General features: G+C 45.1%; 1 protein-coding gene across 1 annotated transcript in view; it reads right to left on the bottom strand.

Moving 5' to 3' along the window:
* The window catches only part of CAPN13 (calpain 13), a 115,192-nt gene that overhangs the window by 85,129 nt on the left and 3,291 nt on the right, over positions 1 to 26,772 (bottom strand). Inside the window, exons 2-3 of the mRNA XM_053283287.1 lie at positions 11,446 to 11,515; positions 6,432 to 6,550 (exon numbers count right to left, since the gene is read on the bottom strand). Coding sequence (XP_053139262.1) covers positions 6,432 to 6,550; positions 11,446 to 11,515 — 189 coding nt within the window. The remainder of the gene's footprint in view (positions 1 to 6,431; positions 6,551 to 11,445; positions 11,516 to 26,772) is intronic.

The raw sequence follows: 26,772 nt of genomic DNA on the forward strand, positions 1-26,772 counted from the left end.
GATGGCTAGGCCACCTAAAAGGAACAAAGCCATGACCCAATTTCAATGGTCACTACATTTGGGAAAGTCATAAAGAGATATGAGGAATATTGTGACTACTCTGTCATATAATTAAATTTTTATCCTTTCTTAAAAGCACATTTTAAAGCAGAGATCATCATAACATTAACAGAATGTAATACAGTGATGCCTGCCTGCTACAGTCTCTGGATAGTCCAAAAACAGTTCTAGTATCCTGGTGCTCTGAAGCACTCACAGTAGCCAAGGGAGAAATCTTTCCTGTAAGCATAATCCATCAAGTTCCTATCCACAGGGTCAGCCAGGGCTGTCCTTAGGACATGGTTAGCAGGGCGAGCACCCCAGGCCCTGCTCTTTTAACCCCCATTAGAATTAACTGGAAGGGGCCCCCACACTGGCTGATTTGCCCCAGGCCCCACCCCCTGCCAGGGCTCTCCAAGGACAGCCCTGGGGTCAACCCTACCATGCACAGATTTGGAGTAGCAGCAGCTTTTGGAACTTTCTCCCTGCTTCTTCACCTCTGCTGAAGCCAGAACTATAAGTCTCTGGCTCTATTCTAGCCAACCCAACTCTATGAGCGACACTACTCTAGCCCAACTACCCTGTGAGCAGAAATATCTCCTCCTTTCCCTGTCTCCTCTTCTGTTTCCACTTCTTCCTTCCAAGTTAATGGAAGGAAATAACCTTTTCATAAGAGGGTCAGCCATGCTAATGCCTCCTCCAGCACATGATAAGAAGGGCATACTCAGCCTGCAAAGAGGCAACTGGAATGAGTGATTATGTGAAAACAGAACAGTTTTCATTCCCAAGGCAAAATTATCTGCTCAGTATTGTGGAAAGGTTCCATGAATTACCAAGAAGTATAGAGAAAAGTGGTGCCTAGGGATGTGCAGGGAACCGGTGGGGGCCGGTTCAAGGGCAGGGGAGGATGCACTTACACCCCCCGCCAGCACTCGGTTTCTTAAACATCCATCGGGGCGGCAGCATACCTCCCTGCCACCCCACCCTTTGCTACATTTTATGGAAGTAGCCAGAAGTTGCGGATGCGTCTGTGTGCATGCACACATTGTGCACAGGCACACCTGCTACTTCTGGGTACTTCTGGAGAATGTAGCGAAGGGGGTGGCAGGGAGGTATACTGCTGCTCCAATGGATGTTTAAGAACCGAGCGCTGACAGGGGAAATATAGTGGTGGAGGGGAGTGCATCCTCCTCTGCCCTCAAAGCTGCAGCTCCCTGCCGTTGAACCAGCAGAACTACCCACCGTTTGAACTGGTTTAGAGGCCCATAAAGGGCCTCTGAACTGGTTCCATGCATATCCCTAGTGGTGACAGTGCTGTGCTGTAATCCAGTTGTGAAGCAATGAGTCAAAATGACATGGATAGCCTACATTTTTAAAACAGGGAGCACGACAGTCCGACCTGTGCTTTTGAAGGGGGACAGTACTCCATTAAGCCATGTCAATGACACCTAATGGAGAGTGATGCTCACCCCTCTTCATCCCCAAGCAGCTTTGCAACTATTTTTGATAACTTAAAAGTTGTGATTAAGGCCAAGGAGAAATATACATGCATATGTTATGTGCCTACATTTTATTAAACAAAGCAAAATTTCCTTGGCCAACCACAGGACATTTCCTCGGGCAGTAGGAAGCCTCCAACCCTGTACCCACATATCTGGGAGTATGCCCCACTGAATTCAATGGGACTGGCTCAATCCAGGGTGGTTGAACTGCCCCCTCTTGTCCCCCATCCCAGGATCACAATGAAAACTACCCACTTGATCACGAAGTATAACCCCACTATTTACAATATGCACTTAAATGGGGTTCTACTCTTTTTTTGAATGGGCAGCCATGCACAATCAAGCCATCCCAATGCAGTTATAACAGCCACCTAATGGCACAGCGGGGAAGTAACCTGCCTGGGGAGCAAGAGGCTGCCGGTTCAAATCCCCGCTAGTATGTTTCCCAGACTATGGAGAGGAGAGCTGGTCTTGTGGTAGCAAGCATGACTTGTCCCCATAGCTAAGCAGGGTCTGCCCTAGTTGCATATGAATGGGAGACTTGATGTGTGAGCAGCACTGCAAGATATTCCCCTCAGGGGATGAAGCCGCTCTGGGAAGAGCTTGAGGTTTCAAGTTCCCTCCCTGGCTTCTCCAAGATAGGGCTGAGAGAGATTCCTGCCTGCAACCTTGGAGAAGCCTCTGCCTGTCTGTGAAGACAATACTGTGCTGGATAGACCAATGGTCTGACTCAGTATATGGCAGTTTCCTATGTTCCTATGTTACCTATATTGGGCAGCAATGATACAGGAAGATGCTGAAAGGCAACATCTCATACTGCATGGGAGGAGACAGTGGTAAACCCCTCCTGTATTCTACCAAAGAAAACCACATGGCTATGTGGTCACCAGGAGTCGACACCGACTTGATGGCACAACCTTTCCTTTTTCCTTAATTCGTTCATAATAGGTGAGACTGAAGAATTTTTTCCTTGACTTAGAAAATCTTATTATGAAAAAGTCTGAGGAATCCTCTTCTAAGAGGCACACACTTCATGGTATGATCTGGTATTATTTCAGTGTCATGAATGAATGATCCTCTGCATCCAGTTGTGACCCTCAGATCTGTCAGGATTGTTGGATAATCACAGACATAGAATATCTATCATTCTTTAGGTTTGGTACTTCCAAATAACAACTGCCAAAAAATGAACTGAACTTCATTTGATATCTCTCACACATTCTAAAGCCCCAAATTAATTTAGCTTATAAAGGGATCCAGGAAGTCAAGTTTAAATTTTGCATTACAAGAACTAAAAAGGCTTGGACTGTAGTTGCAGTTTATCTGAACCACCACATGAAAAAACAGCTTCAAGCCAGTAAAAATAATCAAGTTTGTTTCATCTTTAATTGTAGCTGATTGGCAGGAAACTGAGGTGTAGACATGAGCAGATTGGAGTGCCATCTTTCCAAGTTCTTTGATGGCCGAGTGGTTTTTGATTCACTGTGAAATCTAGTTTGTGCCAGTAGCCAGCAGCATGCACCTGGTCTGGCTTCTTGACTAAGGTTCAAGGTTAAGACTTCAACACACCTTTATGCAGAATCTAATGTGCAAACACTGCAGGAAGCAAAGTAGCCAGAGTGCAAACAACATGGTGTCTTGCAAGGGATTGCAGCAGTTTAATCCAGATATTGAAAGTGTTCCAAATGGCAAGGGTAAAGTTCACAACGCAACAGAAATCCACCCCTATTAATTCAGACTTTCGCTTTTATTATAGAGAAACAATGTACTGCCTACTGTAAAGCTACAGGTAGGTACCCTTGGACTATGGGATTTGTGTTTGTTTGTTTGTTTGCTTGCTTCTTTAAATTAGCTATAAGAAATTGTTATAGCTAATGTATAACTAACACATTCTATAATGTGTGTGTGTGTGTGTGTGTGTGTGTGTGTATATAGTATAATGTGTGTGTAACACATTCTCAGAACAGCACACAAAGTGACAGATTTTAAAAAGTAATAAACCAATCAAATCATTAACAAAACATCAATTAAAAGCCAATCAGCATCCATTAAAAGCCAAGATCAGCTAAATCCAACAATAATTGGTGGATATTTATTGTATATATATTATAAACAAAAGCTGCCTTTTCATTTCAAAGGGCCCTCAAAAGAGGCATACAAAAAAGCAAATATAAATACAATAAAATTCAACAATTTAAAAGCACACACACTAAAGAATACCACACAAGATCAGAACCAACAGGAGCAAAATCAGCAGCAAAGTTAGAAACTTCAACCAATATTAAAACCAGCTGAAATGGTCTCATTGCTTTTATAGTTGATCATCACCATAGTTGCATTGATGATCACCATTCCACTACACCAGGAGCAATCAAAGATATCCTTCCGGTGTCTGAAGAAGGGCATCAAATGCTGCACTCCTCATTCCTTGTCCCTCGTGCCCTGCCCTCTTACTGTGAGTTGCAGTCATGCATCCTCCTTCCATGCTGAAGGAAGAGTGTGACGGGGTGAAAGAGGAAATGGAGAGTAGAGTGCTGGGCTAGAGTGACTCCTGTCCTCTTCTTTCTGGCTGCAGCACCAACAACAGCAACTCACAAGCAGGTGGCCGGATGCCCAAAATTTTTCATGCCCCCAAACCTGCCACTCTGTACAGCTCCCTTCAGGTTGCTGCATGGATAGTTTCCCCCTGCACCAGGCTGCACCTGACTTTTGCTCTGAGGAGCACAGAGGAGCTGGATTCCTAGTTTACACCCCATGCAGGTACTGGCCAGAGCCCTGGTCTGTGTCTCTTTAGACATAAAACAACATCAGATGTCTTGTGGCCTACTCAGTCCATTGGGCTATTAAAGCATCACTTTTATTTTCTAAAACTCCTTTGATGTAATGTAAAATGGCAGGCAGTAGTACTGCTGAAATGAAATAGAAAATAGCCTTTTTATCTCTTTGTGGGGAAATGATACATTCTTTGCAAAGTTGCATGAAAACTAATTACTAAGACATGCTGCGTTAGCATCAACACTGAAGATATAATTTAAGAATATTATGTACAAAGATATTTGGGGGGGGGATTTTTTTGTTATAGGTTTTTGTTTGTTTTGTTTGTTGTTTTGGTTAGAAGGAAAGTAGAACCAGGTATATTGAGCTGCTGATAAGAGGATAGTGGAAAATGCTCTCAAAGCAACCATAATAAATTCCACTTCTTAATAATTGAATGTTCCTAAATAATGCTTGTGAGGCTGTCATGCAGCAGTTCTTACTTTATGTACTGCTAGGACCAAATGCACACATTTTGTCAATTTTATTTAAAAATATCTGTCCCACTTTATCAAGCAAAAGCCTCTCAAAGCAGCTGATTTAAGATACAATAATAATATGTTAAATATACAGCATAACAATAAAAACCCATTTATTTAGGGTGACCTATTTTTAGTTAGATTTATATGTCGTCCTGCTCCCATAGGACTCAGGGCGGCTTACAAGGAATAACATACACAGCAACACAATCAAGGGAGTATCAAATGTCAACGTTCTGTCACATGCTGAACGGCACTACTCCCAGTAGAGGCTAGAAAGATTTGAAATAAATGCCTCCATTCCATGCCTGTTATTGTAAAGATGATCAATGACTTAGACTGATGATTAACATATTTCATTTTCCTGGAGGTAGGGGTGTGCAAACTGGTTTGACTTGAACTGGGGTTTGAGTCAAAATGGCGCGGTTCGACCGGTTCGAGCTCAAACTGGACTGGGCTTCTCAAAAGGGGACCTGGTCTGAGCTCAAGCCTGTGATGACTCCCATGGGGGCTGTGGAGGAGGATTCCTCAGATCAAAACCCAGAGCAGGGGGAGCAGGTTGAAACTCCGGTCGAATCAGCAGAGCCAGAGCAGACAGGCCTGCAAGCCCCTCTGCCTCGTTCCCTCCTTCCTCCTGATGAAGCCTCCGTGGCCACTGAAGTCAAGGTGCCTGCCCCAGATTCCCGACTGTGACATTTGGCCAGAGTACAGGCTCAGAGGGAGGAACGCCATAGGTCAGAGAGGCTGGCCAGAAGAACAGGTGTCCCACCTCTGGCCAGGCCGTATCTCCTTGATAAGACGCAGCTGCAGTGATGGGCAGGGCTCTCAGCACACTGCCGATTTAGAGCAGCCTGAAAGCTGGGTCTGTGCTGGAAACAATGCCCATGGTGAGCAACCTTGACCTGGAAATCTGGACCTGTTTGTTGTGACTGACCATGATTCATGTTCATCCCTGCTCCTGATGACTCTGGAATCTCCAGTACTTGCAGTGTTTTGTGACCACGCTTTGTCTCTGTTCCTGTCTGTTGGCTCTCCTTTCCCCTCTGAAAAGAGTGGTTTCATAGCTTCTGGGCAGTCAGCCAATGCAGGTCATTACAGAGCCCAGCCAGGCCTGGTTCGGCCTGTTCTTGTGCTTATAAAGGGGAATCCAGTAAGGATTCCCCTTTACAAGCATCAGGGGAACCCTATGAGGTTTTTAAAGCGTGGGCAGCAGGGCGGGTGGGCAGCGGGGTCGGGGGGGGGGAGGCTACCTTACCTGTCAGCATTGCAGCACGGCTCCTCGGGGCCACAGCAGGCTGGTGGTGGCTCCCCTAGGCCCCTGAGGACCTGTGCTGAGACGGAGGCAGGTAAGGTAACCTCCTGCCCACCCCCCTGACTGCCCTTTAAAAATTCCATAGTTCCCCTGGTGCTTGTAAATGGGAATCCATACCAGATTCCCCTTTACAAGCATAAGAACCAGATGAACTGGGCCCAGGTTAGCTAGAGCTCAGACCAGCCCCAATTTATAGAGGGCCTGTCTGGTTTGAGTTCCAGTTTTGGGTTTTTTTTTTGCCTGAACACATAATTTAAAATGACATTAACAACCTACATTACATACCCGAAAATGGAAAATCCCTGCATAATTGTTCTTGAATCCTTGATCTTTTGGAATAACATTTTCCAGGAACCGTCGCTGTAGGGTCAAAGAGCCCAGAGCTGCTAGAACCCAGCAATCACCTTCGGGAAGATAAAGACAACTCGTTAGTGTTCTGACATTCAGCCTCCTACACCCCACCTGAGAAAGCCATGAAGTCTCCAAAGTTTGTAATGACCTGGTTTAGTATATGGATTTGTCCAGCTTGAAATGGTAGACTGTATTATGAATCAAGCAGCATTTCTTCCCAGAGCTCTTTTCCCAGCTCAGCATGTAGAATAGAAACCTGTACATGAGCATTCAGCGGACCATGCATACAGAGCTAACAGCTTTACATATAAAACTGCCTTATTGGGTCATTTCATTGATCCCCTTTGCTCAGCATTGTCTTCTGGCAGCAACTCTCTACCGTTTCATACTGGAGTGCTCCCCAGCTCTACATGGAGATGCCAAGCTTCTGTGTACCAAGTATTTATTCTATCACTGAGCTGTGACCCATCCCCTAATGTGTAAACCTTGTAGATGCCTGTACAAAGCGTCTTTAATATTAAACCCCATTCTAGATATAAAAGCTTTGTCAACTGCTGTGAATTTATGTGAACTATAATTCCAGTTGTGATCAATAATGTGAACTCTTTTATTGGTGCATGCACAGAATTTCGTAAACATAAGCCCTTTCTCTAAGGAAATTCTTACTGACTGCTGTGGGCTACATATCCAGATCTCCCGGCTATGCAGCCTGTTGTCTGATTCCTTCTTTCTGCTCAATTTAGCCCTATTCAGATGTCCTAATAAATATGTTGTACTCACGTAGAGCTGTCAAAAGAGGGGGCAGAAGTCCCCCTCCCCATAACATGTCAATCAGCCTCCCTCACTCCCCCTCCCACAGTGTCCACAGTTACCACAATCCTCTGCAACGGTGACTGCCATTGGAGTAATGGCGGGCATTTCTGTGATCAGAAGGCTAGGGTGCCCCAGGGTGCCAGTCACAGAAGCTCCTGCTATCATGCTCCCTGTGGTCACTTTTTCAGAGGACCACAGTAACTGTAAGCACTATGGGAGGGGGAGACAGAGAGGCTGATTGGCACATCACAGGTATGACATCTGCCCCCCTTTTGACAGCTGCACCCAAGTATAGCTTTTTTTAAATGATAACATCTGAATAGGGCTTTAGTTTCTTGCAAATGTCTTATATGGTCACTGTCCCCCATCCAGAATTAAAAACCCTTCTTCCCCAGCTTGTGTGCTTATGGCCATGTGATTGTGGTTGGATTTTCAAGCAGATCTCCACCATGGGTGGTGCTGGGAGCAAGGGCGTAGCTCAGGGAGAGGGGGCCCATGTTTGCCCTCTCCCCGGCGGCTCTGTGGAGTGAAGGAGATAATGAAGAAAATAAGGAGGGGTGGAGCTGGAGGGCCTTCAGGAGCTTGGGGCTCCAGGTTCTTTGAACCCATCCACTCAATTATAGCTATGCCCCTGGCTGGGAACTACAATCCCTAGTGAGCAATATAATAGGATGTATATGGAAAAACAGTGTAGTGAAAGCCATACTCTTTCAGGATTGCCTGACCCTTTCCTTTCATGCAATGACACACTTGTTTTTTCAGGATCTTAGTTAAAATGTGTATACTTCTGAACTTGTTTTTAATTGTTTTGTTTTATCAAAACTGCTTGGAGATTTTTTTGTATCAGGCAGTTTATAAATCTAATAAAACAAGAAACAATTTCCCCCCTCCTCTGAGTTGACCCTTGAGTTGTTTTCCATCCTGCAAGGGAAAAGACATGAAGTTCTCACAGCATTTTCTCTGTAGGGCAAAAAACCGACTTTGGCCAACATGCAGTCATACACTGTATACACGGAGATCAAAAAGACATGTGCAACAGCTGTAGGGCTGCTTCTGAAGCATGCACCTGCAGACAGGGGCATAAAGGGTTGGGGACATATTTACATGTTGCACAGAGTGCTTCTGGTGGAACAGGAGATCAGTGAAAATTGCCTGTCTTGTTCAAGTGTGCACACACCTCAGAAGCTGCCCTGTAGCCACTGCACATGTGCTTTTTGGGGCTCAGCATTAAGTCTGCATGTCAACTAGTGTTGGGAGAACCATTCTGAGGTTATTAGACAACAGGAAGGTAGATCTGTTCCCAGTTGCAGCATACATACAGTGATGCTTTGAAACTGCTTGTGCGGGTGCACTAAAATATGCCAGAGAGCTCAGCCCTCCAGGTATGTTAAGGATCAGAGCTGTTAGGGAAGGGATCACCATCTGATGACTCACATCCCACCCTCTTCTGTCTGATCTTTTAATCACAAGTTGGCATGCTGACATTTTCTCCTGACATCTCAGCAATGAGTCAAACTGAAATTTCAGTCCTTATCCTCTCTCACACTCATTTTTTGTCCCTGTTGGAGATGTTACCACTATTTCCCTGCTTCCCAGGAATACAACTGTGGGGTCATTTAGACATTGTTTCCATTCTTTTCCCACTTCCTGGCTGTTCCTAAATCTTTCCATTTCTTCCTTTGCAGCTGTGAAGGAATGAGGCCTGAACCTCCTTTTTTTGTGCTACAGATTTCTATACTGCATATGTATTTGCTTTCTCCCTATGTTCTTCTGTGTTAAAATGTAGTGCAGGGGCCAAAGGTTCACAGCTTCTGTTCTACAGTTGGTTTGGGAGTCGGGGAAGAGTTTTACTGGTGAACCTTTGGAGGGAAGAGAGGGATTGATTTGATTGGGTATGTTTTAAAATAATGGAGGGAACTTGAGTTGTCTCGATTGGTTTGTTTAGAAAAAAATTGGAGTGGGCAAAAGAGAATATAATAAAAGAGAATAAAGTTAGTTCAAGTTGGAGGTGGGGTCTTGGAGAGCCAGGAGAGAAGAGCTGAGAAGAGCTGCGGAAATTAGGAGCTGATAAATCACTGGGAGAATTAAGCTAAAATCTCTCTTGAGATATGAATCACCTTCAGAGCAGCTGAAGGAGCAGTCTGGAATTGAACCTCCAGTATGGGAAAGGAAGAGCCAGACCTAAAGCTGAGCAAGGAAAAAAGCCAGGCTCACTGCAGAAGCTGATTAGAGGTGATTATAAGAAAATGCCTTGTGAGGACTCTTGAGTTAAGGCACAAAATTAGGTGCATTTTTAGATTGGATGCATTTTTCTCCCATTTTATTTGTTCCTTTATGCTCATATGGCTGCAGTTTCTTTGTACTAAAATTTCCAAAATAACTACTGCTTTGAATTGAACGGTTTTAAAGTAAAATTTCTCGTTTTGAATTTAACATTTTGTAGCTTCTGTCGGCTTTCTCTACCGCACACTTAGAAGCCTTTCCACACTACCTAACTTGGAATGAGAGGACTGGGAGGCTGTTTCAGTAGACTTAGACAAAGAAAATATAAAAGTCTACTTGGTGGCAGTGGTGAAGCTTAAAATTACAGGACTGGTTGAGACCAGGCCATGACAGCAGCATATACAAAATTTCTGCATCAGCTGCTAAACTCCTTTTGCATATCCAGGTCATTTCTCATGTAGACCCCTACAATTTTCTTGTTGTCGGTGTTCCCTTATATTTCTCCTCTGTTCATTCTTACATAATTTTCTCTTCCATTACTATGACCATATGACCCCTTACCTTCTGCCTCTGCTCTGACCCTTTGGCACTTTCCATACTGTTGGCTTCTACATTTCTCCAAAATACTGTATTAATTTTATCTATTCCTTCTCATCTCACATCCATCTGCCCTTCACAAGCCTGTTTCAACCACCCTGTCCTTCTCCCACATCCCATTCATGCTTCTTCTTCTTTTTTTTGGACCACTTGCTCTGCCTCCTGGAACCATTTCTCCTTAGCAGCAACCACCTCCTACCAAATACTAATAGTCAGAACTCTCTCTCTCTTTTGCAAAACAGTTTCTTCACACACCATAGCATTTCCTATTTTGAATTCTGCTTTTTCTTCTGCTTAGTTAACATTCTGCCGGATTTTCTACTCATTTATCAGACCCTTGCATCTCTGTTCATCTTTCCCCTATTGATTGCATGCCTGGTAGGCAGAAACTGGGGGCACACAATGAACCAAGTGCTGGAATTTCTTTTTGAAAAACAATAGAACTTAAAAGTGCTTAACTTTGGCTGGATTGTGGCCTAGATTATGGCTATGTTCCTTTCTGCACGTATATGATATTAGGTAACAGACAATAACCCTATTCAAGTAGCATGGCAGTTAAGGGGTGTATGGGGTGGGATCATGGCCACTGGACCAGCACTTGATTTCTATAGGCCCATTCACACAATATGTTCAACACTTGTACAAGTGTTGAGTGCACAGTGTACACAGGTACAGATCTGTACACAAATATAGTCATTCACATGTTATGTTGAATGCAGGTACAGAAGTACCCTATCTGTACCATGCATCTGAAGGGCCTGTATCCAGGTTCACTTTTAAAATGAACACAGGTACAGTTATTCACAAACACATGTACATCTCTCTCTCTCTCTCTCTGTATGTATGTATGTATCTGTACACCCGTACAGCATAATGTCTGAATTGAGCTAATGCTTTAATCTTGAACATACTCTATGCTGAACATGATTTACTGTTGTGTACAAACTTATGACTACGCTGGATGATCTGAACAAATACCCTACATTTATTCAGGGTATGGAGTCTTTGCCTGTATACCTTGAACACATGTAGGATCTTTTCAAAGTTCTGATGAACATACAGAGATTGGGGGCAGGGCCAGCAGGTATGACCCCAGTCTCCACCCCACTGTGCCACACATATGCTGTGCCATGATATTGGAAAATAATAGTTATACTTAGATACACATATTACAATCAAATGAACACAACAATTACTTTGTGTAATGCTTTCTATAGCATAGCATTGGAATTGGTAGCACTGGTAGGAGGATATGATAGCAAAAGAACTCTAGTTGCAGGCCAGCAACCGCCCATAAAGAGAATTTGGATCTTACCTATTACCCCTTGAAGAATATCAAATCTGCTCATATCATCCACAATTAAATTGGGATTGTCATGGATGTCCTTGAAAAGAGAGAAAGCAAAGCACAATATGAGTTTCCATGCCACTGAATTGCAAGCTGTACATGTCAATGGTGTTGATTTCTTCATATCATTTGGTGAATTTGACACCTGATCAGTTCTGCAGTCCTTTAAACAGGAATGTGGCAGCTCCTTGCAGACATGCATCTAATTGTCTCTTGGCTTAAATGAAGAATTCTAATCACTTTTGACCTCTTTGCCTATGGAAAGCACTCCATGGACCTCCCTATTGTTGTTGACGTTGGCACAGTCCATCAGGAAGTTCTCTTGTGTACACCTTATGCTGGAAATGAATGGGATCTCTCTAGGAGCCCAACAGGCTTTTTACCTACTCATTTCAATAGGGCTTGTGCATGAATACCTCTTCTTGATTGACCTAGTGCATGCTCTTTGTGTTAAGGATACCTCCAGGAAGATGGACATTTGAAATGGAGATGCAGCTCATAGAGTTTCTTCTGATCAAACAATTGATTGGTTGGGCAATCCTTTGATATGGCTTAGGCTAGGAGAACCTAGCTGTTGGAGATCTTATTGCACAATTTCTGTTATTGGAAGCATATTAGCAATAGCTGTTGATAAAGAAAACTTTGGCTTGATATGTTTGCATATGCTTGAACAGAAATGTAGGCCTCTGTCCTTAGAGAAATTTGTGAGTCAGAAACTGTCTGCACTGGAAATTTCATAAGTAAAGCAAACAAGTAGTGAAGTAACATAGGCTAATAGCTCAATGTTGGGGGGATTTCAGCATGGAAACAGAAAGATATCCTGCAGGTTGACGTAGTGGGACATAACAAGATCTGAGAAATTCTTGGGGGCTGGTCATGTAAAATGCTTGTGACTAGGTGAGCGGTCCAATGAGAAGGAAGTAAACAGCTGTGACCATAGAAGGGGTATAAAAATAATTGTATTAGATTGCACAGGGTATTCAGATTTCAATGGAGGTCTGACCACCTTCAGCCAGCTGAATTACCTTATTTCTGCAGCATACTTTCATTGGTTTGTGGTGAGTTCTAATAACCAGTTTGCAGGGGAACAGTAAAAGCCTGATCATTGGGGGGGGGAGTCATCAGAGTAAACATCTGGAAAGACTTTGAGGCGATTCTCACGATCAGTGAGAAGAGCCGTAAGGGGGTTTGCGGGGAGAGTGGGCTTAGCCCGCACTCCCTGAAGATGATCGGAAGGCAGCACTGGGCGGCCACATCGGCCGCCTACACAACTGCTGGCTCTGTCATGGAGCCAGCGGGGATCAGGGGCCGCGGAAGTTCCAGGATGCCCCGCGTGAGCACATAGAGCATCCTGGAGAGACCCCAAGCCCAGGAGGCTCCTTGCAGCCTCTCAGTCAGGGGCCTACTTGTGTGTCACCACATGCCACAGCAGCACACAAAGACGAGGTTAACGGAGTGCTCGCTCCATTAACCTCATCTTAGGGGGGGATATTTATGAGGGTTAGGTGCTGGGAGCTGTGCAGCTCCCTTTGCAGCACACGATCGCCCAAAAGCGGGTTAGGCTCCCTTAGCCCGCTTTTGGGCGATCGTGAGAATCGCCTCTTTATCTTCTGAACCAAGGTGTCTCTTCTGAGGCTCTGGCTAAGCCCATGGAAATACACTTAAAGGCTATTCACATGACCTTTGCCCGCTGCTGCCAAGGGCTGGGGGGGAAGGCGGGAGCTTGCTTGCCTTCCCCAGCAGACAAATGTGGCCATCTTTGCCTTCATTGCACTGCGCGCCAAAGGCAAAAGCTAGGAGTGGGGGGACGTCTCCCTGCCACATCCCAGAGTGCCCTGCGCAATGAGCGCAGTGGCTGCTCTCATTAGGGCACACTGCATGGCTGCTCCTTTCCTCCTGCTCACGGCTGGAAATGATGGCGGGCCGAGGGGGAAGATCCCCAGGGGCGATCATCCACACGATCACCTACCAAGGTTAAATGAACCACAAGTTTGTTTAACCTCGTTTAAACCCTGGGGCACAATGTCTGGCTACCCAGGTCTGGAGCAGCCAGGAGCAGAGGGCTCCCGGCACTCCAGACAACACAAGCTACCTGGGATACCCCAGGGGGCTTGTGTCGTGTGCATAGCCTATTTTGTTTGTTTGTTTGTTAATTTATTTAGATTAAAATGTCCATCACAGCAGGTTTTGGGTGGATGGTCTGAAAAGTGTAGATAACACTTACAATAGCTTCAGTGATTGCTGACTATTTGTTTATCTTGGTGGAAAGAAAATACATGCCTGGACAAGTGCTTCCATTTTGCACCATGACTTGCAATGTGTAAGAATGTAATTTGCAGATCTCTTTTCTAGGAAAATCTACCATCTCCAGATGCCGGGAAAGTCCAACCATGGCTCTACTGAGCAGATGCATAAGTTCTCTCTTTGTACATTAGAACTAACATCAGAACATAGAAATGCAATTCTACTTGCACACAGGGCCGGATTAACATAGTAGCAAATGTAGCATTTGCTACGGGCCCCGCGTTATCTAGGGCCCCGCACGCCTGGCTTGAACGTCTGCTCCTTCTTTTGCTCTCTATTTGGTGCTCTCTGCTGACTCCTCATTGCCTGCTGCTGCCCATTTTCATCTCCTGCATCGCTCGCCTTGCTCGAGGGCGTTCCTGGCACCATGGTGTTGATTGGGTTATCTATTATGTTAAGCAGCACAGGAGGGGAGTAGTTAGAACAACAATAGGAACAGATAGCTTGCAAAGGGGTCTCAAAGATAACTTAATCGCCAGGGAGTTGGTCCTTATTTGTTTAAACTGTAAAAGTTTTTAAAAACATACACACAGAGAGTAAAAGAAATAAAAGCAGTTTAGATTAAAAAACAACTAACTATTAATGCCGGGCGGAAGAAAGGAAGCTAAAGAAGATGCTAGTTGAATGTTGCCAGCGTTTTCCGACTGACTGGGAGAGGGTAAAGATAAACAATGAGAATGTGTACCTTTAAGAGGAAAAAGAAAGCCGGAAGTAACTCAGATGCACGGCAAGAGGAGTCTCAAGGTTTGGTGGATCAATTGAGGGGAGCTTGGAGGGAGATTATATTGCGGTCTTGTTGGGTAAGGTCACTTATATCCTCCTTTAGTATCTAGTGCTGTTGGGAGGGAATTTGTGATCATTGCTTTTCAAGGAACTGCCAAATTTAAGGTGAGCTCCCTTCCTCTCCTCTAGAACTGAAATAACTACTGCTGCGTTGCCAACTTCATTAGCTTTACATTGGGATGCCCGTTGAAATTGTCCAAAGATAAACGGAGGCTGCAAACCTAAACACACTTACTAGAGAGTAAGGCTCATTGAGTTCAGTGGGACTTACTTCTGAGTAAACATGCTTAGGGTTGCACTGAATGATTTGTGCATTTCCTTCTTTTAATATTAAGCATGTTAGTGTAATTTAGATTGAAAGAGGCTGTGCCTCCTGCCAAATGATTGTCTTTAGGATACTTTCATGGAAGTTGCTAATGCACCTCATCATAATCACATTCATTTGCAATGCATCAACTATTTTAAATATACATCTGCTTTCCTGTCAGGCTTGCACAAGAGGTTAAACAGATATTCTTAATATTGTCAAATGGCCCTTTTAATGTGATGGCTGCTGGGATCCAATATGTTCTGCACACATTGGAATCAAACATCCACTGTTGTGTGCCAAAATTGCAAATAGGTTCAGATTTCTCAAAGTACAGAATTCCTGAGAACCTTTTAATTTAAACATTCAGAGTTTTGTTCCCCACCCCCTTTCTCTTTGTGAAAATAACTCCAAAGGAGAACCCATGGTCAGGAGTCACAAAAGTGTGTGTGTGTGGGGGGGGTGTTTTGCAAAGTTTGTTGACTGGCTGGCTCAGCTGAGTGGAGGCATGGGGTGGTTGGTGGGGGGGCACTAGGCAAATGAAAAAATTGAATTACTTTACTATGCAAGTAAATAATTTATGTTTCGATATTTATGTGCATTTTTTTAATTTGGGGCCCCTTCATAACATATGCTACAGGCCCCACACTAGGTTAATCCGGCCCTGCTTGCACATCTGTTTTTTGGCATGAGTTATAACATGGGGCACGATCCCAAGATTTTTTTAAAAAAAATAATAGTGGAAACTAGCTGATCCAGTGCAGAGCATCCGTGCCCCTCGTTCTTCCTGTCTCTCCTCGTCATCTTCATTCCCCCCCTCCCTTCAGCCCCAGTCTATTCTCCTTCCCCCCTCCCTTCAGCCCCAGTCCATTCTGTCCCTCCCAGTCCACTTTCCCTCACCCGCCGGCCTGGCCAGCGCTTTCCTTTTCCTCGCTAGCCAGCCTGGCCAGCACTTTCTCTCCCCAGCTGCTGCCGCCACCATATTTTTTCTCTAGCCTGTCCTGTGGCTATCTGGCAGCTCTTCAAACTCTCATGAGATCTGCCACGCATGGGATTCGCCATGGGTATGTCTTAGAGAAATAAATATAAAGATACTATTGTTACAAGATCTTGCTCATAGCAAGAGGAAGGAGGGATGGACTACCTAGCAGAATGAAAGGACAAAAGTAATTGAGGGTGGGGAGATTTATCAAGCTGATATTCAAAATTCCTGATGAAACTGTATTTTCACATGGAACTGTGGAGAGAATAGCTTTTGGGGTCAACAAACTTGAACAGAATGTTCCTTACAATTGCTGAATAAGTTATTTTACTCTGGTGTAAACTGGAGGAGATTGAATTAATTCCAAATGTTGTTTCCTTCACTTAGATGTGTAGTTTTCCCCAAGGAAGAACTCTTAGGTTCAAAACACATCAGGCCATTTGGAAACCAGCCTCTTAATACATTTTTCTTAAACCCCTTGGCTTTGCCTTCTCGTCATAGGTTTGACAACTCATCACTCTATTCATTTTCAGACTGTACACAAGCTGATGTTGAAAGATGGCTTTAAAGCTTAGAAGTCTGGATCCATATATACTCCTTTTATTTCCGCAAGGACTGATATGAGACTATACTCTCATTTGGTAAACAGAAGCGTCTGTGGGGTGTATAATCTGCAAAACCAGGAAAATGCAGTCACACACGTTTCTCTTTTATTTGTTTATGGGCTATATAACTCCCATATTTCTCGATCAATATATAATTTCACTTAGGGGAATGATGCTGGGACTGAGAATAATAAAAATCCAGAATACTCTTTTAAGCTCTGACAATATATGACATCAGGCTAAAAAAGAACAGTAAACTACAAGAACAACAACAAAAATAACAGTAAAATTGTATGAAATATTGTAATATCAATCAACTAGCTTTAAAAAAAAAGGACTGCAAAAGGTGAGAACTGGGGGGAAAGTGAGCTCAGGTGTGGAAGTAAGGGGGCATGGGAGAGGACATACCCTTGGGAGCCAACCCTCTCATACATATATGCAGGTACCACTTCTCTACAGGTTGCACTATGGCCATCCACACACACACCCCTTCTGTGTTCATGTTAGGATAAAAATATAGTTAGCAAAGACATATTTCATGAATATTCATGCTAATTGTGTAAAAAGGTTATGCAATCTGGATGTCATCTAGAAAGCCCGACATCGCCTGTAAGAATCAGCAGTGATATTAGATTAAACCATGATCTGGACCAACCCTAATAAGTCCAGCAACTGCATTTGAGAGCTTTGTGCCACTGTTGCTGGTTTGATATTGGGCTAATAACATTGCTGTGCTACTTGTAGTTGTTTTCCACTCCAAAGAGTTATTTCCTAACATGAGAAGTCGTCCATACCACCAAGTCAAGAACTGAAGTGTTTTTGCATGGGGGTTGCCAAGGTGTTGAGCCCTAAGGTCTTACCCGCTCAATATTCCTGAAATAAGAGTCTATTTGTTTGCTTCTATTCAATCAGCTTAATGAAACGGAAACAACATTTCCTGCCTGCAACTGCTTCATAGGAGAGGTGTCATTGCCTATTCAGCTGATTGAATTAGATGTAGATTTCACGAGTAATTGACGTCTGTGAAGGAGAAGCTGAATCATGCTGTTATTACCATTTGTACCAGTTCAGCATCTGTAGCATGAGGCTTTTTAAAAGGGCATGACTTATTGCACTGAAGCTGGTTTTCCATTCCTAGGGCATAATCCAGAGAAAGAAGACACTTTCCATTCAGTTTGAGTGTCAGGAAATCCCTTGGGATATTGTTAACCTTTCCCTGCGATGTGTAGTACAGCTCATTTATTTGAACCAACTAGTGCAAGTTTGCTAAATCTCTTGTTTAGCAGGGATGTCTGGCTGGTTTGGTGCATGTTCCTGCATTTTATTATTGGACGTGGAGGATTGGGGCCAAATTGCTAGCCTATGGGGGATGCTCCTTGTGCATTTTCTCAGGTGTGAGAGCTGCAGAGGCAGAAGGACTATGACCTCTCCCACCCCATGGAAAACATCTAAAAGACATTATTAAAAGGTTCCTTGGAGCCCATCCTCTTTAGGAATTCTTCTGGCACAAAGGCTACATTTGTTTATTGATCTGAAAGATCTGTATGCTGCCATATGTGACAACTCCCATAGCAGTGCCCAATAATTATAGAAACAATGGCTGACATCCAGTGCAGCATTACAGAGACGTAACACTGCACCGAGGGACTGCTGCACTCTTCAAAGGCAGCACTGAGGATGCACAAAAGGGGTGGTTTCTCTACCATTACCAGTTTCTCCATTTGGGACAATGAGGAAACTTGTGGAAGTGCTGGTCCTGCAACTGCCCCGTTTGCACAACCCCAATGTTGCCTTTGAAGAGTGCAGCAGCCCCACAGCACAATATATGTCCATAATGCTGCATTGGACGTTGATCAATATTCAAACACTATTAGATTGGGGTGGCAATTTCAGCAGTGGTGGGGAATAAAGGATTGAACTGAACTGAGGCTGGTGATGGACTGGTTCAGGATTGAGGGGCTATGCTTGTAAAAGGGAAGCTGTGCAGGCAGGTTGCTGGAGGGAGCGCTGCATGCTTGGGCTGCACCAGGGGGGCTTTGAGGAGCAGCAGCCACTGCTGCCACACCAGTGAAAACCATAATATACTTTTAAAGTTGCCTTCTCGCTGCTCCCCAGCCGCCCTTTAGAAGACTTCTTAATGATTCCCCCGCTGCTGTGCTTGCAAAGAGGAATCCTCACTGGATTCCCCTTTACAAGCATAGCCCCTTGAACTGCTGAACCAGTTCAGTCAAACAGACCAAACCGGTTCATGGGCCAGTAGTTTGGTTTGAATTTGGTCCAAATTTGAACCAAACTGCAATTTTCGGTTCTTGCACACCCCTAGTTTCCCCACTGTCATGGACAGACCATTTCCTGGCTAAGGTTGGTCTCACAGTCATATCTGACCCCTGCAGGGGTGGTGGACCTATTAGAATGGTTCGACTGAGAAGGCTGTTGAATCCAGTAGGATTCCAAAGGGCCTTGGAGGGTTTTAGAGTTGGTTCTGCTGGTGATTCTGTCAATCCCTGGTGGATACCTGGATCAGGGAACTTACCAGGGCAGTAGACATGATCGCTCCTAAGAGTCCTCTCCGACCAGTGTTTCCTCTAAGGCATGCACACATGCTTGTGCTCACAAGTTTTTAAATGTCTGCTCAGTTAATTTTAGAGCCTGCTCAGGTAGAATCAGGAAGGCCCCATTTTGAATGCATATCTGCACATAGTGCCTTGATGCTCCTATCCAGAACAAAACTCATTCCGCACAGAGATGAAAAAAATTAGAGAGAACACTGTCTCCGACCCACTTCAAAATCTGCTACATGGTATACGGAAGAGCTATGGAAGCTGAGGAGCAAGAAAGGTAGACAACTGGAGTGCAAATGGAGGCAGACACATCTTGGATTCAATAAGACACAGCATAGAGCCCATTTGAAGACCTATACTGTGGCAATACATGCAGCAAGGAAGCGATTTTATTGTGTGTATTGTGTCTGCAAGTTCTCGTCCAGCAGAGCTATTCTGGATTGTTAGGGGTATAAAAATTATCTAGACTTATTTCAGTTTGGCTTTAGGGTGGCTTATGGGGTTGAGATGGCCTTGGTTGGCCTGAAAGATAACATTTGCCAGGGAATTGACAGAGGGAGTATAACTCTGATGGTTCTTTTGGATCTCTCAGTGATAGGACTGGGAAAGACTCCTGCCTGAAACCTTGAAGAGCTGCTGCAGTGCTGAGCTAGATGGACCAAGGGTCTGACTGTAATAAGGCAGTTTCCTATGCTCCTAGGTAACTGAATGGATGTGCTGGAAACCCTGGGCAAAGAAAAACACTTGATGCCAAAACTGGTCACTACCCGCATAACATCAGAAATCAGGGGGATTCGAGGGGACAGGGAGCTCAGAGAAGGGCCTCGTGACCATGATCTTGGCGTAGGAGGAGGTGAGCCTTGAGATACTGGGTCCCAAGTCATGTAGGGCTCTAAAGGTAAGCACCAGCACTATGAATTGCGCTTGGTAACAGATTAGCAATCAGTTCAGTTATTTACCATTTGCAGGATGTGTTCCATTCAGCCGGTCCTGGTCAGCAACCTCGTAGCTGTATTTTGGACTATCTGAAATGTCCGAGAAGCTTCACAGACAGACGCATATGTAATGTGTTGCAGCTTAGATGAACATCAGGTAGGGTTGCCAGTGGATCAGAACAAACGCTGCTCCTGTGCCTCTAACAGCAGAGTGTTCTACAGAAATCATCTAGTGAAACTTTTTATGTCATAGAGATCACCATTATCTCCTGCTGATGCCTACAGGTCATGATGCCATTTAAAAGCACAGGAGTGTGAGTTGGCAACAAATCTGGTAGCCCTGTCTCTTTTAGCCCTACATTTCAAAGTTGTTCAGGATGGCCAGAGGCCCAGGGCATGCTTTGGAAGCAAACAGTACTGTAGCAGTGTTGGAGATTAGTGGGTGTCTAGATAGGGGACCACCAAGAGCAGGACTGGCCCTGGGGTGTGTGGAGTCCAGGGCAAATGAGAGTGTCTGGGGCCTCTTAATAGAGACATGTGGGACTGACCATTTATGTTCCAAATGGCCCATGCTGCTGCCTCAGCTGAGAGCTGCAGGGCTGGCCATTTAAGCTTTAAATTGTGTGGGGCCCAGGATGACCCAGGGCAATTGTCCCAATTCAACCTGCCCATAGGGAACATAAGAACAAAAGAAGCTGCCTTATACTAAATCAGGCCATTGGGCCATCTAGCTTAGTGTTGTCTACATTGATTGGCCGCGGCTCTCCAAGGTTTCAGGCAGGAGTCCTACCCAGTCCTGCAAGCATGCAGATGCTCTTCCATTGAGCTATGCCCACATCCCCTAAGGGAAATATCGAACGGCACTCACATGTAGTCCCCCATCCAAATGCAAACTAAGGTGGATCCTGTTTAGCAAAGGGGGCAATTCATGTTCTCTACTACAAGAACAGCTCTCCTCCTCAAAGTATGGATCTGAATGCAAGCCCCCTATAAGTTTCCTTTCTTATAGGGAAGAATGGAATTTGAGTAAAAGAAAAGAAGAATCATGCACGGCATGATTCCCATTGGTTGGTAAAGGGCATGTATGTCAGGATCAAGAACAGTGAAAAAAATGACATCTCTCGACTCCCAACTCCTTCCCCCTCAGGGACTCCTGTTATCAAATTGGCTCACTTTACAAGTCAAAACAAGTTGTTTCTAGCTGTCAGCACTGCCTGGCATCTGCAAATCAAGCTCTGTTTGCTCTGCTTTGTGCATTACCACCAGCTATAAAGATCCCAGACTCTGAATGTAATTGGCAATTCTCTTGTTGATGCACGAGATAAAATTGAAGTCTGCTTCGCTCCTCAACTGCTATATTGGATCTGAAATGGTGACAGTAGTAAAAAAAAAAAAAGAGAAAAAGTTATCTGTCACTTAAATAACCAGATACTGCATGACTCAGAAGATGCAGAACAAGAAGAGCAACTTGGATCAAGGTACTATTTTTCTTCGCCATCACTTTGCTAAGCCAGCCTTAATGGCTGGCATAACTAAGAAAAACTGTTGGGAAAAGATATAGCTATGGGGCAAAACTTGTGCAGGCGAAAGTGGGTTGACTTAATTGCTTATTGAAGCTTGCAATTAAAATTAATTTCAAGATCTTGCTCATTTGCATAGATTTACATACATAGCCTTTTAAATGTGAAATGGTTCCATGCCTGCTGTTGAGTTTAAAAAACAAACAAGAAGAACCTTGGATACTGTATAAAACAATTGGGAAATTATTCATAGAAGCTCTTCTCACGATCAGTGTGAGAAGAGCTTCTGGTGGGTCTGCGGGGAGAGCGGGCTTAGCTTGCTCCATTAATCTCATTTAAGGGGAGGGGGAATTAGGCGGGCTAGCCACTTTGGAACCACTGGGCTAGCCCGTGAGCCTGGTGGCTCCGATGATCAGTAGAAAGCGGGCTAGGTTCCCTTAGCCTGCTTTCTACTGATCATGGGAATAGCTTCTTTGACTATTAAGGATCAGAGGCTAGACTTGAATCCTTGACCTTCAAACCTTCTTTTCAGAGCTCTACTACTTGAGATACAGCAGTTGTACTTTATTCAGTCCTATCCCTTGAGAAAGATAACATGGCCTACATCCCTTGGACTTTCCAGATAATAGGCATAATTTTATTAATGCCCTCTGCTGCTTTGCCAGCCATAAAAGTCCATGGGTCACAAACGACAGAAGGGCTTTTATCGTGATGATATATTTCAAGTTGATTAGCTGATCTTGTTAGCAGATGAAGGCAGCAGTCTTTTTTCCTTCTTTTTTTTTAACAGAATTTTGTAAAATGCTTGAAAAAAGTAGGTGATGGCCAGTAGCCTGATTCACATAAGCATATCATACAAGCTGTTGAAGAAAGTGTGAATCTTCTGTCAGGCTGAGTATGTGGTTAAAACTGAGCAGTTCTGCCACTGCTACTAGCATCGTGTTGGGGCAAAAACGTTAGGAACATAGGAAGCTGTCACCTACTGAGTCAGACCATTGGTCTATCTAGCTCAGTATTGTCTTCACAGACTGGCAGCGGCTTCTCCAAGGTTGCAGGCAGGAATCTCTCTCAGCCCTATCTTGGAGAAGCCAGGGAGGGAACTCTGAAACTTTCTGCTCTTCGCAGAGCGGCTTCATCCCCTGAGGGGAATATCTTGCAGTGCCCACACATCAAGTCTCCCATTCATATGCAACCAGGGCAGACCCTGCTTAGCTATGGGGACAAGTCATGCTTGCCACCACAAGACCAGCTCTCCTCTCCTCTCGGGGTGTGCAGTTTGCATTCATTGTGTGAAACAGAAAATTAGACCAAAGCAAACACATTGAGGCTGTGTATGAGAACTGCTGGGGTTGGGCCTGATTCCGGCAGGGCAGCGCCACCTAGCCCAAATTTTTAGCCCGGCTCCTAGTTGGGGTTAAGGGAGTGAGTGCTCCCTTCATCCGGGCTTCCTGCTGATGTATCTGCTCGAGCTGCATTCAGTTTGAGGAGACACAAAGACAGGCACCTAGAGCCGCATCCTGTGGGGGACTCCCCCAGTCCATCATGCTCGGCACATGGTGCATTGTGGGATACCCAGAGGGCAGGACGCTTTGTCCTGACTCTCTGAGAATGGATAATGTGAGAGCTCAGACAACGTTTCCAGCAGCATTTGCTGATTGACTGGAGGGAAGGTGAATGAAGCGAGGGCTTCCCTTCTAGCAGAGCAGAAGGGAAGCCCCCCCCCCTTTTAAACCTGTTTTTAAAATGTAAAATAAGTATCACAGTTCCTGGTGCAACTGTAATCCCCACACCACAATACCATTTCCCAAAATGTCATTCTAGGACTTAATGGAGGAAAAAACATTGTGGTTGCAAGTGGCAGCTTCCTTGTTTTTGTGGTTGCTGCTAATGTTTTAGCCCACAATGCAACATCCAGGGCATTGTGGGTGGGTGAGTGGGAATCATAGTGGGGCCATTCACACAATCTACCAGGCAGGTGGCTTCACAAACCTTACCTCCCTCCCAGATGATCATCCTTAGCTTGGTGGGAGCATGGAGCAGGGCAGATCACTCTGAGTCTGGGACTCGTTATCCCAGCCTCCAGATATCCCACAGTGCACTGTGCACCAAGTATAGGACAGGTGCTCTAGGCCCCTGTGTCTGTGTCAGCGTGAGCTGCACGTATCCCACGCTGGCCCACGATACCAGCATCCAGGTTAGGGTGCATTTGCGCCCTTAACCTCAGCTAACAGCCAGGCTTCGATGCTGTGTTTGGTGCTGCAGCAGCACCAGGATCCCTGTGGCTCCAGGCAGTTTTCATGACAGCCATGTCCAAGCTTGTCTGCCTATGCCTGGGTTTGGCTGCTTTTCAGAACAGCCTCAGTAGTTGTCAGGCAACAGTTCCCTGGAGGAGTTCTGATGCCCCTTTTAGATTTTAAAAACACTTTAAAGATAGGTGGGGTCGCTCACACTTTGCCCCACTACAGAGTAAGCCTCCCTCCCTTTCATAATGAAAATGAATGGTAGAACAAAAACAGATTTGTGATAAGACAAATAAAAATTGTACAAATGAATGATGGAACGAACAGGGAATTAAGCAAATTACATATGCTGAGCTGATTCCCACCCCACCCTCAGAGGCGTAACTAGGGAAAACGGCGCCCGGGGCAAGCACTGAAATGGTGCCCCCCCACCGTGCCCCCCCTGCCACTCCCCCAACATACTACATTATACTTAGGTTTTTCCTTACAAGCGCCCGCCGCCAAGCCAGGCCACTGACTGGCTGCCAGGCGCCAGCAAAGCAATGTGGGGGGGGGGCGCAGGCGGCACGGAAGGGACCGCTCGTGGGGAAGGGGGCACCGACGCACTCCTTTGACTGCTGCAGCGCTGCTGCACTGAGCAGGAAACATTTGTATTAACAAAATTTTTTAAAAAAAAAAAAAATTTAATGGTCATGGCGGCGCCCCCCACCTGACCAGAAAAGACGGCTCCCGGGGCACGTGCCCCCCTGCCCCCCCTATAGTTACGCCTCTGCCCACCCTCCTTACATATTCCTACTAAATAGTGCAATTTGGCTATGGAGAAAAGTTGGGATGAGATAAAGCAACACTCTCAGGATTTGAAATTAGTTTTCTCGAACTCTATTCCACTGCTTAAAAGAGCAGAGGAGATTAGCTGAGCTAGATATCTAGAGACAAAGGGCTGGGTCAGAATTTTGTATAATTTCCCTGTGCCTTGGAAGCATGTGCTCCAACCTCTCATACCCACATGAGCATCTACTTTTGATTCAGGCTAAAATAAACCAAGATTGATCATGATGTCTGAACTGGCGGATCTTGGTTTAATCAAACCTACTTACCTGAAATAAACCAAGGTATGAAGTGAGTTACAGATTGGCATTTATTGATAAATAAGATTGGCATTTAGTCTAAGTAGGTTAGACTAAACCAAAATCAGTAGTCTGGATTTCAGCTAAAGCTCAGGGACATTGCAAAGCCAGGTTTTAGCTTAAGTTCCAGGTGACATCAGCCCAATATCTCACTGGCCAGCAGCAACTTTTTCCTTACCAAGGGAACGTCAAGGCCAGCAATTCCAGCTTCCCTTAGTTATCAAGTGATAACAGGAGAGAGAGCCTTCAGAATTTACATAGCTGCTTTCTGTGTGGTGACTGTAGGGTTACAACAGACAAGCATGAAAGTGGTCTGAACACACATTAATTGTATTCTGCAGAATTTGCTTTAAAAACAAAGAATGTATATTCAAACCACTTCTTCCACACTTAAAGGCTCTACACACAATCTGTGTCTAGAGCCAAAACAAGGTCTGTGAAGAGAGCAGGTTTGACCCGCTCTCCCTGCAGATGATCAGGCAGCCTTCCCTGGGCAGCCGGGTCGGCCGCCCAGACAATTACTGGCTCCGTCACAGAACTGGTTGGGGCGGTGGTGTTCGGGGGGCTCCTGGCTGTCGGAAGTCCCATAAGGCACTGCGTGAGTGTGTGGTACCTTTCAGGAAGTCCTGCGATGCCAGGAGGCTTGTTGTAGCTGCCTGGTTGGGGGCTACTCATGAGTCAGTGTGGCACCGAACCATGCTGCAACGACACACAATCCTCTAACCTGCTCTCATGTACGAAACCGGGGTTACCCAAGAGGGTTTGCCGCCAAGCCGCTGCCAAGAGCCACGTGGCTCCTGGCAGTTCTCATGCACAATGGAAACCAGGCTGGGCTCCCTTAACCTGGTTTCCACTGTGTGTGAGAATAGCCTCTTAGAATGTCCAGGGCCTATGTGCCCCTCCTCAATTGAATCAGAATCTGGAACCATGTACTACCCGCTGTGATGCGTTTAATGAATTCTTTGTGGACAAAATCTCTTGTATTCGGGCAGACATAGATTACGTCACCACAATTACTTCAGTGTCTGATGTGGAGGTGTCCAGCGACTCCTCTTATATGGTTAGGTTGGATCAGTTCCAGTTTGTGACTCCTGGGGATGTGGGCAAGCTTATTGGAATGGTGCGGCCCACCACATGTCCTCTTGACCCTTGCCTGACATGGCTTATACTATCTGGCAAGGGGGTTGTTGTAGAAGGCCTGGTAGAGATTATAAATGCATCTCTGAGGGAAGGTAAGATGCCTCCTAGTCTTAAGGAGGCAATTATTAGACCGCTTCTGAAGAAGCCTACCTTGGATCTCTCAGAGCTGAGTAACTACAGGCCTGTCTCCAACATTTCATGGCTGGGCAAGGTAATTGAGAGGATGATGGCCTCCCAGCTCCAGACAGTCTTGGAGGAAGCTGATTATCTAGACCCATTTCAAACTGGCTTCTGGGCTGGCTATGGGGTAGAGATTGCCTTGGTCAGTCTGATGGATGATCTCCAACTAGGAATGGACGAAGGAAGTGTGACTCTGTTGGCCCTTTTGGACCTCTTGGTGGCTTTCAATATTATCGACCATAGTATCCTTCTGGAGCATCTGAGGGGCATGGGGGTGAGAGGCACTGCTCTGCAGTGGTTCCGCTCCTACCTCTCGGGTAGGTTCTAGATGGTGTCCCTTGGAGATTGCAGTTCTTCAAAATCTGAACTTTTTGTATGGTGTCCCTCAGGGCTCCGTATTGTCTCCAATGTTGTTTAACATCTACATGAAACTGCTGGGAGAGATCATCAGGAGATTTGGTGCAGGGTGCTATCAGTATGCTGATGACACCCAAATCTACTTATCCATGTCAGCATCATTGGGAGAGGGCATAACCTCCCTAAATGCCTGCCTGTAGGTGGTAATGGGCTGGATGAGGGATAACAAACTGAGACTGAATCCAGATAAGAA

Source organism: Hemicordylus capensis, chromosome 1 (genome assembly GCF_027244095.1).
Source record: "Hemicordylus capensis ecotype Gifberg chromosome 1, rHemCap1.1.pri, whole genome shotgun sequence".
NCBI classification, from domain to species: domain Eukaryota; kingdom Metazoa; phylum Chordata; class Lepidosauria; order Squamata; family Cordylidae; genus Hemicordylus; species Hemicordylus capensis.